The 20136-nt window shown below is 27.5% G+C and overlaps 2 protein-coding genes across 2 annotated transcripts; both read right to left on the bottom strand.

Moving 5' to 3' along the window:
* Positions 1-256: 256 nt before the first annotated feature.
* Positions 257-1511, bottom strand: LOC101220906. Its single transcript, XM_004140585.3, has one exon. It carries the CDS (start codon positions 1301-1303, stop codon positions 386-388), a length of 918 nt encoding a protein of 305 aa, XP_004140633.1. The 5' UTR covers positions 1304-1511; the 3' UTR covers positions 257-385.
* A 13235-nt stretch (positions 1512-14746) lies between these two features.
* On the bottom strand, positions 14747-17030 carry LOC101221141 (B3 domain-containing transcription factor NGA2). The gene has a single exon (XM_004140586.3). The coding sequence runs from the start codon at positions 16157-16159 to the stop codon at positions 15074-15076; it is 1086 nt and encodes a 361-aa protein (XP_004140634.2). The 5' UTR covers positions 16160-17030; the 3' UTR covers positions 14747-15073.
* Positions 17031-20136: the final 3106 nt, after the last annotated feature.

Here is a 20136-nt window from a genome sequence, read left to right as displayed (position 1 = left end):
TAAAAAAAATGTACTTTCTTTGTTTACCTATATTACAATAAAAGTATTTTTAGGATTCTTTTACGAGTTCAAGTATCTTAATAGAAACTTTTAAAATCTCGGAATATTTTTAGTACAAAGTTAAGAGTATTATTTATATAATCAAGTCTATAAAATTGTTCAATCATAATTAGTAATATTACTCAAAGAAAATCGTACTAGAAACTAGTTGTTCGTGTAACTAAAGATAGAATTGGAATAAATTCGAATGATGAAATTAAAAAAAGAGGAAGACTTTGTTTTAATGAATTTAGAAAACAGCAAGGAGAGCTTCAACAACTTCACAAAGCAACCAAAACAATAACATTCTCCTTATATACAAACAAAAGAAAACCCACCAATGTATTTACACTTTATCCAATTGATCATAGTTCCTTATACAATACATCAGTTGCCACCTCCTCAACAATTTGATCACATGAATGAATACCAAACCAAACACACAACCATAAACAACCCCTTGCAATTCCCTTCTCTCCGCTCCCAAATTTGCACTCAAATAAACACAATCCCATGTAATCAGAACCCAACCCAACCCTTCCAACAACCATTTCAACGCCACAACTTTCCTCACCACCTCATTCCCTGCCACCCGACTCACAATCCTCATACACAAAACACAAACAATCACAAACGTAGTACTCGACCAACCTCTATAAGACACAAATCTACCTCCAACTACTAGTGGGGCATTTCTACAAACACATGATGTGCATTCCCCAGAAAAGTTACTCCCGATCAAAGCATCCAAACCTGTGTAATAAGGCAGAATCACAAAGTCTAAATTCAAGCTAGCATGAAGAATCCCCGACATTGTTGAAGCTTCAAAGAACACATACTTAATATCTTTATCAGCTCCATTGTCGAATGTGAGAGCAGAGATGTAAATTAATTGAAGAATTGGAGGACCCATTAGGAATAGAGGGAAAAGGGTGTTGATGCGATGGCCTTTAGCTAATACAAATAAGAAAACCGGAAGTGAAAATGGCCCAGATGGTAAAAGGAACTTCTTGGGTTGATCAAAACAGAATTTCCCACGATTTGACGACATGTCGAGTAGCATGAACAAAAGGGTGGAGAGGTAAGTGGTTGCTGTGAAGATAAGGACGAGTAAATCAATGGCAGGAGGGTAATCGCCAGGGTAAATGGTGTCGCAGTAGTAATGGAATGGGCAGGAGAATTTGTCTAAGGTTTCTTCTAGTTGCCATCGAGTACATTTGAAGAAGATTAAGCGGGTGTTTGAGAGAGTTATTGGATAATTCATTTGGATTTTTTTTGCTTGTGGGCAGCAATTGATCGAACAGGTGATCGGCTGTGTTGTTGTTTATAGAAAAAAGGGGAAATGGGATTTGGTGTTAGATGAGATGTTTCCATTGGAAGAAGGAATGGGGATGAGGAGTGTTCAACTACTACATATCTTACAATGGCTTTGCTTTTTAGTTTCTTCCTTGGAAGAAATGGTCTTTGTTAAATAATGGTAACTTTGTTGGTGTGTGTGTGTGACGTACTCACACCTGAGTATGACTTTTTTGTTTTATTTATTTGTACATCTTCTTCAATACAACTAGTGCAACTAGTGGGAACCTTGATTTAAATATCTAACGGGATGTTTCGAGTAAGATGTAGATTTGTGGACTTAATAACACATCAAATCTATGTTATTTAGTTATGTGGCTCTAATGGACGTTTTGGATCAAATAAGGAGTGAGGGTCACGACCCCCTCAAAACTTGTCAATTCTTTTATTCAAACATTGAACTATAGCTCAAAGAGATAGACGATATAGTACATATCGGTAGTATTTTCTTTTTCTTTTTTTCATATGAATGATTTAATATGCAGTCAATTAATTGTTGCAACTACGATCAAAGTTCTAAAGATGGTTATTGTTATATGAGTGAATACAATAATATTTTCATTAGTACGAGATATTTTAGTTTATGGAACCAATAGTAAAGTTATGGGTTACTTTTTTATTAAATAAATAAAAATAAGTTTGTATTAAAGAATAATAATAAATAAAATAAGTGAGAGAGTGCTGATTGAGAGAGATTAGTGAGGAAAATGTATGAAGAAAATTTTGTGATAGAATTAAGTTCATGTGTATAGTAAGAAGTTAATTAGTAAGAAAAATGTGATTGTGTTATAAAGATTGAGAAGAATAGTTTTAAGCCAAAAACAATTAATTAGTCCTATTTTTTCTTTAACTTTTCAAGTTAGTTCTATGTGAAATTAATTTTCTTTAAAAACAAAATGAAAACTAACTCTTAGTACGACTATAAAAATATTTTTTCTATCAATTACTAACGTATACTTTGAAGTATGAAAATTTAAACTGCATAGTTTTTTCTGTTGCGAACACAAACTACATGTCAACAAGAATTTGACTCAACTTGACTCAACTGACATCCGACAGAGGTCTGTAATCTGAATCTTTCTACCATTTAATTGTTATACAAACTTAGTACGCAAAAAAAAAAAAACACTATAACTATATATGTCAGTTAAGTTAAGCTACGTTGATAGCTTTGACAGCTTTAACGTAAATGATAATGATAGTTTGAATATTGGTAGGTTATTTAGTGTAATAAATGATTAGAAAAGAAGGGTAAATGATAAGTAATTTTTTTGAAAGGGTGGGTGTGAGAGATAAATGTGAGGGTTAAGGCTTAGGGTGCCTTGTTTTCAAAGGGATAGGTTATTGTTAGGTATAGATATAAAGTGTTCATTTGCAATGTTTTGATGGAACTCATCATCTGCCCTTTTGCTTATTGGCCTTCTTAACCAACAAAATGAATTTTTTTTGTTTTCTCTTGGAAATTAACAAAAAGGTCAATGGTATAATTCATTTGAATGACCTAAAAATTATGAACGACATATAATCATATATATTATATGTGGCATAAATAATATAATATAGTAATTCATTGAAAAGAATAAATTTGTATTAGAGAGATCTCTATAGTTCATTCTTCCAAACTTTTGATTCATAATCATAAAATTTAGGTTTCAAATATACGTTGCTCCCTAACCTATAGCAATTAGCAATGTCTCGTAGTTAATCATTCAAAGTGGTAGATTCAACCATAATTTGAACTAAAATTTCATTCTAACCATATAAAAGTGAAGGGTGTAATCATTTGAGATTCCCTATCAACCCTTCTAACTCAATATATTAGTCTAGAAGCTTACCAAACTATATATATACATTTTTAGTCTTGACAAGTTTCATCGATAGATAATGAATATTTATTCAAATGATTACCATCATTTATTGAATCCCTTGTCCATCTTTTTCTAGATTTACATCATATTTATTGATTCAATGATATCTATTATCATTCATTCATATATGAATGAATATATCCATTTTTAGTGAGAAAAACGTTGAAGCAAGTCATTTCTTTTGAGGAAAATTTGAATTTCATATTAATTAATTATGAGATCCATTATAACTAGAAAGATATACAATAGATTAGAATTAAGTTTCATTTTGGGAGGATCGTAGAACAACAAAACTCATTTGGCAGACTAGCAGAGAGGATATCCAAAGACCTATATATATGATTAAGAAGTTAACTTCCTAGCCACAAAAATAAAATCATCTTTAACACCTTATGGACCCTATGGAAAGAAATAAACAATCGTACTTCTAGGGTTGATGTCAACAAAAACTCTGCTAATCTTTGGAAAGATGGTTGCACTCTTACTAATTGTTGGTTTCACAAAAACTACAATCATCTACTACCATTGCCATTAATCTTCATGCTTTTTGTAAGAACTATTTTTCCTATGCCTTGTTTTGGGCTTACCTTTAGCCCTATTATGGATTGTTAGATGTGTTTATTCGGTGAGGTGAAGATGTTCTGGTGTATCTACTGAACCAAACATGTCTTTTTTCAAAAGAATTTGGAAAACTTTTGATCTCAACCCTCGCTCTTCTACTTCTATCTTAGTGAGTCGTTCCTTTTACTCATCTTGTATATAACACTCGTTATATATTTTGGAATGGAAACATCATTTTTAGATCCAATTTTATTTTAAATGAATTGAGATAATCCATAATTTAAAAAAAAATATATATATTATGCACTCTTTTCAAATTTTTTATTTTTAGAACCTCTCTATTATTTTTTACTTGATTTATTATTTTTTTTTTCTTTAGCTAATATGTAATCATATTTTCATTTCCTTAAAACTATTTTGAGTTTTTTTTTTTTTTTTTGTCAATTAAATGTATAGATATCCTAAAATGTGTGGAAATCAATGTTTTCACTAAAAAATATCTTTTGAATCCTATTAGCCTACAAATTAAAGGCTTATTCGTTTTGAAATTTGAAATTAGGGTTTTTTTTTTATAGAAAAAAAGACAATTATTAGTTTTCTAATTATAATTAGCCTTTATGCTTTACTTCATTTGAAAATCTTTTGACTAATTAAAGAAAACATAAAATAATCCCCCTAAATCAACATGCAATCATGGCATGCTTTAACTTAAATCTCATTCATTGTTCTTCCCTGTACTATATGAAAATTTAAACTAATAAAACTTTCCAAAAAATATTTACAAAATATAATTAAAAAGTTTTTATATAATTTAAAACGAATAAAAGATTTTATTTGATGAAGGATAGACACTTCTATAGTGTTTATAGAATTTTGAACAGTTCTAAAAGCATGGATAAAAGTTAGATTGGTGTTTATCAATATTTATTATTGATAGAATTTGAAATATTTGTCATATTATTTTGTAAATATTTTGATCCAAAAAAATGAACTGTTTACAAAATATAGTAAAATTTTCAAATAAACTATAAAGAATTTGATTAATTTTGTCAACATAAACTTAGTTTAACTAACATTTGTATCGTTTAAATTTCCACCCGAAGACAAATTATTTACAAATTAAATATGGCAAAAGTTGTTTTTTTTTTATTATAGATTTTCGTATATTTTGAAAATGTTCTAATATGAAAATATAATCATTTTGAAACAAATAATAAAATTACAATCAAATATTACCAAGTGATTGATGTGAGACCACTTTTATTCCTCACCCAAAACAACTTTAAACACCATGATTAACCAACTTTGAAAAGATTAATTAACCTAAACATAAAATTAATACAAATTTTAGAGGTTTAAGTTAGATGTTTAAGCACTTTAATTCACTTAGTATAGCCTAAAAAGTAAAATCCTAAAATATTATTGTTAAAAGTATATATTTTATGGTATCTTTTAGTTTAATAATTTCTCTATCTACCCAATTTGTATATTTATTCCTTTTTCTTAGTACACTACAAAATATAGATATAGAGATTTGAATTTATAATCGAGTTGTGAATTACATGTTAATAATTTTTAAGTTATATGCTCATGTGGACATGCACTATGAATATATATACATACACATATATATATGTGTGTTTAATTTACTAATTAATATATGCTTTCTCTCCCATCCAAACTTGTTCATACAATACTACTTTTTTTTAGTAGATTTAGGAGAGTTGAATACTTTTGAAGGCTAAAATTAATTCAATCATGAGAGACTACAAAAGATGAGTTGTATTAAAAGAAACTATAGAAGTACTTTTAAAGAAAAGTATAAGAGAAACATTTAATTAAGCACTCTTTTTTAGTGAGTATTATTTGCCCCAAAGAGTTGGGCAGAAAGTACATAAATAATCACTTATAATGCTATAGAACTAATATTAGAGAGAAGAGGGCTTTTTGTTATGAAGAACTTTTTACTTTAATGCTCAAAATTTAGACTTTTGCTAGAAGAATAAAAATGCTTATTTTCAATAACATTTCCTAACAAGGGACCATAAATTGGTACCAAAAAGAACCACATCAAATTTATTCATTATTAAGCACTTTTTATTACCATCAATTTTATAAAACCAAATAAAAGAGAAAAACATATAAAAACTTTATATTTAAAGTATCTTTTAAATAAAAATTAGAATTTTTTAAAAAAAGAATAGATTTTTACAAAATAGTTACCACCTATAACAAATTTTATCATAGATAGTCGTTGACGTGGTATAGTGATAGAATCCAAAAAATTTGCTATAATTTTGTAAATATTTTAATTTATTTTGCTATTTAAAAAATGTTTCTAAAAATTACTAATTTTTGGAACGGTTCTAAATACATTAATTAAGATCTTCTTTTAAATTTTTGTCTTTTCGAATGACAAAAATTTAAAAAAAAAACTCACGACACCAATTTTTTGCATATTACGAATATGAAAAAATTAGTTATATCATACGACTATCAAATGGTAATCATAAGGCTATCATAAAATAATCATAGAACTATCAGTGAGTCATTCCTTTTAAATTGACTACTTTTACAAATTTAAAAAATGTTGTGACATAAATTCTATTATCATAATTTATTTTTGCTATTTTTAAAAAAGCTTCCAAAAAAAAATATAGAAAATTTGTCAAAGTACAAAATATTTATAAAAGAAAAAGTTAAGTTTAATAAATTCTGTTTATAGTGGTTTCTATTTTTGAAAAAAAAAAACTCTTTAAAATAATGGTTGATATTTTTGGTTTTTAAATAATGGTTTAAAATATTATATTTAATTTCCTCTCTAAAATTAATATTTGTTAATTATTGTGGGAAATCATTTTAAATGATCCATAATATAAGTTAAAATAAAAGAATATTGCACTTATGAAAATCGATGACACTGATTTTGGTTGAATAGTTGAAAAGTATATACATGCATACATATAATTTTGAAGAATAAAATTTACAATTGAAAATTGAAAAAAAAAATTACTAAAAATGAAATCTAATTCTATAAGAATCTAAAAACTTGGAAAAATAAATTTCAAAGATGCTCATAAATATGAACATCTTTTAAAAGCAGCAATAGCTTATCTTTTTAGAATAAAAAGAAAATCTAGTTGGAAATAATGTTTATAACTACGCATAATTTTTTTTAAAAAAATCAATCCAACGTGTTTGAATGCCTACGTTGATCCCTTGATTCCATATGATAACCACTCGATTTTATTTTGGAAGTTTGTAATTATTTTTCACACCATATTATTTTTCGAAAGGTTTTCATCCTTTCTAACCAAACACTTAATCAAATTTTAAAACTTTTGAATTTTTCAAAGCGTGATTCATTAATTTAATACACACTTACAAAAGTTAAATGACGTACGTCAAAATGAAACTTTAATATAATGTCTACAACCATGATTTTCAAGAAAAATATTACCAATTAGGTTCTATATAGTAGATATAACAAAACAAACGAGTAATTGTTTATTAACTTAGTTTCCAAAAATCACAATGAAGTGTTAAATAATGGAATTATCCAATATTAGGTTTAGTTATTTGGTTAAGTAGAAAGATATATCATCCACGAGTAACTATTCTAATAGATTTTAACCATTTATAAAGTGAATGCATGCAAAGATAATATTTTATTCAAAATAAAAAAATCAACAACGTTAAGTAGTATAGCGCTTTGAGTCTAAAAGGCAACATAAAATAAATCGAGATCAGAGATCCTGAAAATTTAAAACTATATAATTTAAAAAAGTCATATTAAAATATTAAAAGTTACTGTCTATACCAACCAAACGATGTACTTTCTTTTTCAATGAGTATAATTGTATGAGAGTCTTAAGGTTTAAGTCTAAATAAATAAACGTCTTCCCATAAGTTGAAAACAGTTTAGTGAGAATCCTATGCTTCAATCTTAGCTCATTTAACTTTTTTTTTTAATATATAGGTTAAAATTATTAAAAATATTTATAATAGAGTAAAATATCACAATTGCTATAGAAAATTAATTTTAAAAACATTTTAGTTCATTTAATTTTTACTATTTAGTAAAAATAATATATATAATGATATTTTATTATATTCATAAATATTTAGTGTATGTCGATTAAATTTAAATTTTAGTTTATTAATTATTCTGTTTTGTAAATAAATGATAACTATCATGTTAGAAAAAATACATTATTTAAAATTATTTTTTATTTTCAAAGATAGAAAAACAAACAAAAAAAATAATATTAAAATTTCAAATTCTATCAATATAAATTTTTCTAAATATAAATAATAAATAAATAAAGTCTAAAATTTGGCTATATTTTATAAACCTGTTGAACCATTTCAGAATTAGTATCATTCACAATAATTTCCCTAAGTTACTAAAATTTATAGTAAAAATGTTTTAAAAAAATAATACAAACTAGTAATAATTATTATTAATTTTAAAATGGATTAAAATTAAAAGTTTGAAAGACGAAAATCATTTTTTTTAACAAATATATATATATATATACATAAAGCTGCATGTTCATAATTTTAAAAGCAGAAAGTAAATTATCGATACAAATACAGTTGTCTTCAAGTAATTGAATTGCAGAGGAACATTTCCCAAAGTAATAAAGAAGTTTACACACACACATATATATATAGAACTAATTAAGTATAGGCCTCATTAATTAAGTAGCTATGAACCTAGTGACATAATAACATAACATGACCCATTAAATTTGTACACACACACATATATATTCACACATATATTATACACACATCTAATAATGAATGTTGAATGGCATCCTTGTCCTTGCTTTTGTTGGTTATATATATCTATCCCATACATTTAAATAATAATAATAATAATAATAACAACATTTTAACTTTTCTAAGGAGCCCCCTTTTGGTTTGGTAAAGTTAGTGTGTTGTATTAAATAATACCATATCATAGGACCAATACATTTATGCATATTAGTTGAATAAGGGGGTGAACCAACGAAAAAGAAAAAGGATGCATGGGGTATTATTGGTGATATGTGTTAATGCAAAATGGTTGCCCATTCTTCAACATCTCATCAAAACTTCTTCTTTGTGTGTGTCTATTTAGGGTTTAATATATAGAGATGCTGTTCAAAGTACAATCATGCAAAGTGAGAGCACACTATTTCAATTATATATTATTATTATTATTATTCAAACTAATTTTCGGTCCTTTTTTATATTGCTTTTACATCGTTTCGGTTTTTATTATTCTCTATTCATCTACTGTGATCTACTTGATAATTTGATTCAAGTGCCATCTTAATATCAATGTTAACTACTATGTGTTCATAACACACAGTACTAGAGGATGAAGAGGAATTTTAACTAAGTTGACATCTTTTTCAACACCTCAGAGGGGGCTTGCGAAAAGCAGCTCATAGAAGCAGGAAAGTCAACTATAAACAAACCATAGGGCGGTAGTGAGAAAAAGAAGAGGACCATCAGGACCACCACCGTCACACTGCAAAGGAGAGAATAATATCACAAACAAAAACCCTCTTATTGTCAAAATAGCTCCAAGATAGCAACAAACGAGCTAGAGAGCTTAGAGGAAAACTTTTCAACTCAAACATATCAAAGATGGAGCATTGTGGTTACAAAATAACTAAATAGAAAAAATAATTTGATTTCTAACACCAAGAAGTAACTAGATTGATGATATATATATATTGAGTCTTTGAATACATTTTATTTTCTCACTAATTTGTAATCTATTTCTGTCTATTTTTTTTTGTCTACCAAATAATAATTAGCCATAATTTTTTGTGTGTGCTTTTGTGTAATATCATTGATTTTTTCTTCTTCTAAATTTAAGCTTAATTGTATATAACCATAAAAGAAAAACTAAAGAATTTTAGGATATGATATGATATTTAAATGATGAACACAGCCTAAACTCTTTTCTTTTTAAATTAAAAAATCCATGTGACCATTATTGTTGTCTGTGTATGATTTGCAATGTCTCATATAATCGTTTGAAAATTAATTATAAGGTTAAGTTGAGGAGAAATTTCCTCAATTAATTAGCTATTATCAGTTTTTTAAAAATATGGCAACCTTTGTGAATTTTGGACTATTAAACTATAATGTGATTCGATAAATATAAATCTAATTAAACTACATTTATCTTTGTTCCATTCACTTAATTGTGTCACATTATAATTTATCACTTGACAATTTTCTTCTCGTGTACGATAAAAATGAGATGCATCTCACTTGAATAAACTTTAGTTTGGTGTTAGTATTCCTCGATATTTGTTTTAGGTTATATTTTTCAAAAGTGATTTTAGAGTTTGTTTGAGTTTGTATTATATATCTAAAAGTGTTTTTGTGCAAAGAAAAATACTTAAGTATATCTCGTGTAGTATCTATCTTTCTGTCCATTGTACTAAATAATTTAATCATAAATTGACATGTGATGTTATTTCTCTTTTTTGAAATATTTTAATTATTCTTTTTTGTGTGGTTGATGAAAGGAGATACACAAAGAAAGATGTACACAAGGTCACATATCGACCTTCTAGACAAGTGTAAAATTTCCGTGAAGTGATTGTAAACTGATACTTATCTTGATCCCTTTAAATGAAAGTTTTCAAAATTTACAACTTTATTTGATAACTATTTGGTTTTTGAAAATTAAATTTATTTTTCTTCCAATATCTTTACCGTGATTTTCATCTTTCCTAATTACACATTTGAATTCTTCTAAAGAAATACTTGGAATACTAGTTTGCTTTTCAAAATTTTAGTTTGTATTTTAAAAACAACTCTAAAAAATAGACAATAAAATAAAGAAAGCAATGAGCGAAAAAATGGTATTTATCAATTTAATTTTTTAAAATAAAAAACTAAATGATTATCAAACAAGATTTAACTTTCTAAAGCTCCGTGTGATAAACATTTGAATCTTGAAAATTAAGCTCTTAAATTTTACTTTCACCTCGAAATCTCTCTATCATATTATCTATTTTTAACTTTATTGATCTTTTAAGAAAAAAAATTGAGTCATTTTTGTAACGTCCAAGATTAAGAGGGAGATATGAATGAACCTGTATACATCTGAATGAGAAGGATCCTGAAAACATGAAAGTAATGTTAAGAAAGACTTAAAAGAATTAAAAGTTAATACATATACCAACAAGGTACATCTTCCTTTTCGGTGGATCGATCATAGGAATTTCAAAGTGCAACATGCTTAGTTTGGAGCAAATTCTATGTTGGGTGTCCTTCTGAAAATTTTCCTAGGATGCATGTGAGTAAAGACGAAACATGCTGAAAGGACTCTTATTGGTTTGTGGGAAGAACTTTCACTCTAATAAGTCTTTAAGGATAGTAAGATTCGTGTTAGTTTGTGAGGAGAACTTTCACTCTAATCGTCAAGTATTTCCAGTTTTGTAGTAGTGTATACATCCAAATATTTTTTACGAAGATATTGTCATTTATTCTCTCTCTCCTTCTATCTTACCATATGAGGTCAATATACAACTAATAAAGTTAAAGAGTACCAAATAGAGAAAAACTATTATACACTGAAAAGACATTTTATATGTATTCCCAATAATATATAACCCTTAGAACAAAGTTCTAGAGAGACATGTGTTCATTTTTTTCAACATTTAATACAATTATTTGGTTTTGACAAAATATTAGATGAATATATATTTATCTTACTTTGAAAAGGTTTAAGAAAGATCAACATGAACTTAGCTCAACTGGCACATGTATCTTCCTCTGGACAAGAGGTCCTTTGCAAAATTGAAGCTTATTTCACTCTAAATTTGTGAATGGAAAAATGTTGTGAGTGATGATACTAAAACTTTACGAGAGTGCTCTTGTTATATGAGATATGTAATGCATCTTACTCATCCTTACTTCGGCCAAGATAGGTATAATATGCATTTATTTTTTGTAAAATTTTATCTAGATATGATAGGCTAATTTAATCATTTTTCTTTCTCTTTATTCTATTTCATGGTTTGATTAATTTTTTTTTTCTTTTACTTTTCACTCTTTCAAGATGGTAATAAACATAGGGGTAAACCATTTTTTCATCCCTTCGTTTTCTTGTTTTACTTTAAACAAAAAGAAACATAAGTGGTCCTCTACACTCATTCTTAATTATTATTCTTTCTTCTTCAAAATGTTCCAACAAATATTACTTAACAAAACGACAAAGCAAGTACAAAGTAAAAGCACAACGTAAATGGAATACAGATGTGTTAGTGATAAAAAAAAAAAAGGGTTTGCGATAACACGCTTATGTGATCTTTAAATTGTAATTTTTAGTTTTAATCATTTTTAGTTTCCTCGTAAATTTCAAAATGTTACTCTCATTTATCTCTGAGTTTCAAGATATTTATATTTTTACTAAACTTTTCGTTAATCCTTCAATTTTAATTTTGTACACTTCTATTGTTTTGCTCTTGAATTTTCACTAGCCCTCACTTTTGATTGGTAATAATTTTTTTATTAGTTTAGTGAAAACTAATCCCTTTATAATATTCTTTTAATTTTTTATATATACAATAGATCATCTTAAAATCTAGAAATGTAGAAATAAAAAAAGAAACATAACAAAACATTTTGAAGGTAATTGAAAAGGTATTTTTCTCCAAACAAAATATAACAAAAGTTGTGATTTTGATCAAAACAATTTTTATATAATATTACACTCATGTAATAATAATCAAATGAAACAAAACATGATAACCAATACAATTATTCCTCACATTTGTTTAATTACAATAAAAATTATTATTATTATTATTAATTTTAAGGGGACTGATAATGCAAAGAAAGAAAGTATAACATTTTCTCACTGACTTACACAAAGAATTCCTTTGCAATAACTAATAAGTATGGTTGGGGTTTGAAATAAATTATTGTTTTATGAAATATGGAAAGAGAGACATCATTAAAGAAGGTGTATATATATATATATGTGTGTGTGTGTGTGTATATATATATAGATGGATAGATAGGTATATATAGGTATATAGCCTTAGCCAGTTTTGTTCAAACTTTTTAGGACACCCTCTCTGGCTTTCTACCTATGTCTAGCTGTGCCATCCCACAACATTGTTACTCATTATTTTTGTCCATGGCTTTCACTACAACTCTTACATTTTCCTTTATATATATATATAATATAGTTCTCTTATTACATACTACTCACATGTTTGTGTTCTATTGTCTCACTTTTCTACAACTTTTTAAGTCTTATGTTTGTAGTTTGGTCATAATACAACTTCTGTATATAACAGAAGGGAAAATTACTATTTCACAACAAATTCAATAATAGTCATTTCTTGGGGGTGTTTTTTAGGTTTTGAAGTTTAAGTTTCTAGGTCCTACTTTATGTGTTTTTTAATCATGTTTTGGTATCTATTTTTTAATTTTGTTTATGTTTTTAAAAACTAATCCAAACTTAAAAAGGTAATTTCGTTTGATAATTATATTGGTTTTCGTTTTTTTGTTTTCAAAAATTAAACATATTTAGTTCTAACCATCATACTATCATGAATGATTTATACTTTTTTTAATTATAATAAGTAAATTCTTAGTCAAGGTCCAACAAAAATGAAAAGGAATATTTAAAACTATTTCCTTTTAGCTTTCAAACGTTACTATATATTTTGTTAGCATTGGTGAAAAGTAGTTTTGAACAAGAAATTCAATATATAAACATTTGTTAAATTAAACCAATGAACAATTATAAAAAAGGATTTTGAATTGTAATATATCCTAAGGTCAAAACACAAATAAAACACAACCAAACTCACGAAATAAAGTCTCTGAAAGTGCATAACTATAAGAAGTAAAGATCACTGAGAAAAGAAGAGCCAACATGAAAAAATTTCCAAAGTCACTTCGAACAATGGTGAAAAACATCATATCACGCAACATGATATCAGTTACCACTTGAAAGACTTCTTTGATTAAAATTTAGGGTAATTGCAATTTAAGTAATACAATTTAAAAAATAACAATTAAGTATATAACCACATTCGTAAAGAATCACAAATATAGTAAAATATATATTATTAAAAAACTTTATATTTGATAGACTCCTACCAACGACATATAATCAATCTATCACTGATATACATACTCCAACAGCTAGATCTAAGTTTTTTTCAATATACTTTTACATTATACTATCAACCAAATTAATATATTTTGGACGAAATTGATATATTTTCAACTGCCCTCCAATTTATGACCTATTTGGTAAGCTATAGTAAAAACTACTACACTAATTCCAACCATAATATTCTAACTCTAAATATATGCCTTTATTCAAGAATATATGAAAAGCTAAACACTAAATTATGTAATGGATATAATTTTTAAGGTTTTGGATTCAGTTTTGAGAAATGTGATGAGAGTAAAGGCAATAATAATACATAAATTTTTATAGATAGACAGAGAAAAACATATGAAGAATAATTGGAATTTAATAGCACAAGTTTTTGTAATTATTCCTATACCCTTTAAGCTGACAAACACATGGAACCAATATCCATATCACCACCATTTTTCTCCAACCAAACCATCTTCTTCTTCCCATCCAAACCTTTGCCCTAAACCCTAAACTCTATTTTTTGAACCAAGTTGATAATGTTTTTACAGCTTAAGTTTAGTTGTAGTTTAATTCACATGGGCGCAGCAGACGCATAGTAAATTGATGTGTATCAGTAAAATTGATAAACCATTTGGATCTTATCAACCAAAGAGATAAGACTTTACACTGTAGGGAAATTTGGAGAATTATTCTTGTTCTAAATTAAACCCAGAATAATGGAATGTGAAAATTGACCTAAAACAATGTTTTGCAGAAGAACTTTTAAAGTTGGGTATAAGAAATAATTCAAAAATGAACAAAATTTCAGGAATAATTAGAGTAAGATGAACTTCAAAGGGCTACAAAGATGAACAATTTTGATGGATTGATTTGATCTATCTCAATATCTTCTCTTTTTCTTCAACTTCCAATATTCATCAAATTTTTTTTGTTTTTTTTTTTTATATTGAAAATTTAGACAGCAAAATGTGTTTAAAAAAAGAAAAAAGAAAAAAGAAAAATTCATATATAAGGGAAGATTCCCATATAAAATTCCCCAAACCTTTTTTTTTTTTTTTGTTCTTCCTCCTTTTGGTTTCTGTAGTCTCGTTTGTCTCTTGAATTAAAGTAAATCCCAATTCAACGACAAGGGTTCTTTCCCTCTTCTCGGAACACCACCGTTCGACACATCCTCTCCTCCTCCTCCTCCTTCTCCATCCGGTGAAGCACACTCCATATTCACTCCAAAGAGTCTCAACCGTTTTGCGGCACCAGACCCAGGTTTGTTAATAATCCCCATCGAAGAACATCCTTGATTATTAACAACAATCTCATCCCCATTTCCCATCCTATAAAGAGAAGAAGATGAGGAAGGCGGTCGAAAATAATACATGGAAGTATTATTAATATTAGACATCCCAAAATTAGGGATTTCAAACCCGTAATTAGGGTAAAGATGGTGTTGGTGGTGAGTTGTTCGTCGTGGCGGAGGCGGTGGTGGTGGCAAGTGACGAGCAGTAGTGCCCCAACGGAGGAGAAAAGGGTTAGAGAAATGGTGGTGATGGTGATGAGGAGTAGGAGCGTCGGAGCGACGACGACGCCAGTCGATAAAAAGACGGTCGTTGACGGAATGGCTTGGGAGAGCACGGTGGAAAGAAACGATATCGCCGGCATCGAGTTTTTTCTCCTTAACAAAACGACTCCAACCTTTAGTCATGACATAGCTTTGACTACTATTCCAATAAGAGTAACGAAAACGCCAAGGCTTTCCATGACGGTCTTCAAAGTTTAAGATGAGGCCTTTGTCGTTGGTGGATGAGTCTAAAGGGAAGTACTTCTCAGCATGTTGTTTTGGAATCACTAAACGGTTTAATTTTCCAACATCACTCGGAGTAACAACTTTATCAAACATGTGTTCTCTTTCTACAACATCAGCAAAACCATTGCTTTCCATTCTTAAGGATAAATCCATGAGAATTGGTTGATGATCCTCATTTTGACACTCATAATTCCCACTTTCTTGATCTTGATCTTGGTCTTGTTGTTTGGTTAATTGAGTACTGTGAGAATTTGGGAAGAAATTGCATGCAACAAGATCTTGATCTTGCTCTTGATCTTCGTCTTCTTCTTCTTCTTCTTCCTGATCTTGATCTTGATCTTCTTTTGTACTTTTGGTAAGAAATTCCATGTCTGGTTTGTGAAAATTCATTAACTTTGGGGTTTGGAGAGTGAGAGAGGGAGGATCAGATCAAAAGAAGCATATCTCAGTTTGAGCTACTTGTTTCTAAAAACCCTAAAGAGGATAAGTAATTGAGGAAGGATATATCAAGTTGATTCTCTTACCACTCTCTCTTTCTTCTTTACTTTTTATTGGTGGTATTAAATTCTTGAAATTTCCATACACATACTTGAGAGGAAATTGAGCTCCACTCACATACACAAATCACAAAAAGAGAGAGAAGAAAGAGAAAAAAAGGAGAAGAGTATGAGAAAAAGAGATGGGGTTTCTCTAGTTTATTTAAATTAATCCAAACTATATTATTATTACATTACATACACACACCTATACCCCTCTTCTGTAGCCCCCTAAGAAGCTTTTAATTTTTTTTAAAAAAAATGAAACAACATCAATTAATTAATTAAAGAAGGGGTAAAACAAAGATCTCTTGAATCTCTTACTTCCCTCAAAAAAAAAAATACCATGATCATCATCTCCAAGTGGGGAAGCAAAAGATCATAGAAGATGATAGAGCCCATAAACATGTAACTCAAAGGATGACATTAGAATTAGTACAAAATGTTGGGTGGGGGGTGGAATTTGAGGTTATATTGAAATTAAATTAGGTCATGGATGGGTAAAATGGGTAATAGTGAACAAATTAGGGGTATTTAGGGTTTTTTTCCTTTCCTTTAAAAAAAAATGAGAGATATGGGTTATGAGGGCACATTATAGTGTGTGTGTGTGTGTGTATTATTGAGTTTTGGTAATGTGTATGATTGATTGAAATGTTATATGGTCCTGTTGGTGGGTGGGGAAAGATTTAAAAAGAAAAAAAGAAAAAAAAAAGAAAGAAAGAAAGAAAGAAAAAAAGAAAAAAAGTAAATAATAATAATAATCTAATGTAAGACTAAGAGAGATAGAAGTGGAGGATATGAAATATGAAAGGAAAGACCCTGAAAATTAAAGGGCACCCAATTCTGTTCTCCATATGTAACATATATATCCATTAATAATAATAAAAAGATTCTTTTAAAGTTTTTTATTTTATTTTATTTTATTTATAAATTGGTCCCCCATCCCCAAATATTATGGTGGGTTTTTTGCTATATAGCCCCTCTAGGGTTTAACTCTATAGCCCCCCCTAGCTACTTCATTTATCAACTCATTTTGAGGTTCATTTAGTTTCCTTCTAACTATATTTTTCTTTCCCCCACCTAACCTCACATGTCTATATATATACATATATATGTGTGTGTATCTTTAATTTGTTTAGCTCATACCTAATTCTTACTTTCAATTTATTTACCTATCTTCCATTTAAGTAGTTCCATGTCCTCAAGTTTTAATTAATTCCCATTTGGGTTGTATATAATTTAAATCATAATATATATTTCTTTCAACTTTTGAAGTGATTGTACACATTTAATTAAACATAAATATATATTTATATATATTTATTTATATGTATGGGTGAAATTTTGTTTAATTATAATTGTTTTAGAGTTATTTGATGATATTTATTATATTCAATTGGAAAATATGAGTTGAATTTTGATGTTGATAGAAATGCAAATTTGGATTGAGTTAAGGTTTTTCTTTTTTTTTTTTCTTTCTTTTTTAATGATTTGAAGTGTAAAGGTTTAGGTTAATGTTCTTGACTCCCCCTTTTGAGCCATCTACATGTTAATTAATTTATAGCTTTTACATAATTTGTGTTATTGCTTTCTTCTTCTTTTTTTTCTTTCTAGAATAATATATATATATATATATATATATATATATATATATATTATTTTAGACAATATTATAATTAAGAATATATAAAAGTGTTAAAAGGTAATTACTAGTTTTTAGCTATTTTCCTATCTAATGAAATGATAGTTTAAGATAAATAGTGATCACTTAGTTTTTGGTTTTCCTTATATTATCATGCAAAATATGTCTTCAAATTAATAAAAAAAAATTAATTTTATGGTTTGGAAAGATTTTAAATGTAGTCCTTCTCTTTATTTGATAAAACCTGCTTAATAAAATCATTATAAATAAAATATTCTTGACTTTGTATGAAAAGATTTATCAAATCATAACAACACTACATTTGGTATTATTTTAATAATTCGATACATGGAATACAAGGAAACAACCATATTATTCAACTAGTAAAAATAACCAAGCTCTATAAATTTGTGGGAGAATGTGTGCATGCTCTTGTTAGTTGTTGGTTTTTCTATTCTAAGCTCTTCCTGAGTTATAGTCCAAAATGATCTGTTTGAACTTGATGCTGGTATGACAATCACAACCCTCTTCTTAAGTTATAGTCCAAAACGAATTGTTTGAACTTGATGTTGGTATGACGATCACAATCTTTATTGACATTGTTTATAAAATCAAATGGACTAAAAAACAAAATTAAAAAAAGAAAATCTAGGAGGAAGCTCTAAATGTACCTAACAAAGTTGTTAAATGCAAAGTAGGGCAATTATATATGGCATTTTAAAATGGCTTTAATTCAAAACTTAGAGATGGCCAAAAATCATACGAAAGTGATTTATGAAGGTATGAGAATGACCAATCTTTTTGCTTGGCCAAGTTAGGCCATGTCTAATAATTATATATATATATATATAGTTGCCCTAACATGTATGCAAAAATTAAAAAAAAAAACCTTATTACATGCTATAATACTATATACCAAAACCCCTAAAACTATACACTAATTAATTCACTGCCCATTTTATAGGGGATAACTTCTTTTGAGCATCATTATTAGGAAACAGTATATCATTGACTCACATTCACATTTCAAATAATAACCCTCACTAAATTTTACTTTGCTTTAAATTATATATATATCCTTTAATTTAGTTAAAATTTGTTTATTTTAGTTCTAATTAAAACTTTTAAATAAATCTATAAGTCAATTTAGTTCATACAGGTTTGTTTATCATCATGCACATATAATTCTAGAGGTTAATTAGTTTTACCAACACTAAGCAGATTAGATGACATCAATGTTATTTTATTTTCTCTTTTAACTTAAAGTTTTGAAAAATGTAGTGGTGTTATAATTTTATTTATTACTGATATTATTTTGGGAATAAATTTCGTAGTGCTATGATTTTACAAATTAACGTTGTAATTGTTAATGAACATTATTAGTGTAATTTAAGTTTAATGTCACATTTAATTAAAAAGGTTGGGAACTTCAAAGTTTGACATTTAAATGAAACAAAATAGGTTTAGTAAAAATTAATCTGTTTTTAACATTAAAATTTTAGGTACTTTATCTATAAAGAAGTTTTAGTGGGAAATAAATTAGACCTCTTTCCATCTCTCTCAAATTTAGCCATAAAATATTAAACAATACCTTCACACTTTCACGTTTTATCAATTTATAATTTTTTTTTATATTTCGATACAAGTAGACAATTGAGCTAAGTTCTTGATAAAAAAAAAATTAAGTGTTTATTTTAAAATTATATTTTTGAGAAACTTAAAAAAAAAAACGTTTCAAACCCTAAATTATTTTGTGTATAGTTATTAACCTATTTGGTCAAAAAAATAAAGCTCACAAGAAATTAATTATTTGTTGAAACTTTTAGGAGCAATAGTGCCAAGTGGGGAAAAAGGAAAGTTAAATGGTATTAAATGAAAATTGTAATTCATATGATATGAATACCCAAATTATTTTATCTTATGTATACTCATAAAAATAAATACATTAATTCGAGAAGGAAAAAAAAAAATACCCACTTATTGTGTTTAGATATTCCTCTATTGTAATAAATATGTTTGATGTTTATTATACATGTGAGAAATTTATGTGTGTATTTTTCTTTACCTTTAACTTCTTTTTTTAATTTTATATCATTTGATGAGGTTGTAAATATAATACTAAGTTGAAATAATTAGTAAATATAACGTATTGATCGAAGTATATGAATGATATTGATTCAAGAATGTTG

This window comes from Cucumis sativus, chromosome 6, assembly GCF_000004075.3.
Source record: "Cucumis sativus cultivar 9930 chromosome 6, Cucumber_9930_V3, whole genome shotgun sequence".
Taxonomy (NCBI): Eukaryota; Viridiplantae; Streptophyta; class Magnoliopsida; order Cucurbitales; family Cucurbitaceae; genus Cucumis; species Cucumis sativus.
This window is presented reverse-complemented; position numbering and strand designations above follow the sequence as displayed.

Coding starts and splice junctions, on each gene's coding strand:
- LOC101220906 (XM_004140585.3), bottom strand. CDS start 1,303: ATGAATTATCCAATAACTCTCTCAAACACCCGCTTAATCTTCTTCAAA.
- LOC101221141 (XM_004140586.3), bottom strand. CDS start 16,159: ATGAATTTTCACAAACCAGACATGGAATTTCTTACCAAAAGTACAAAA.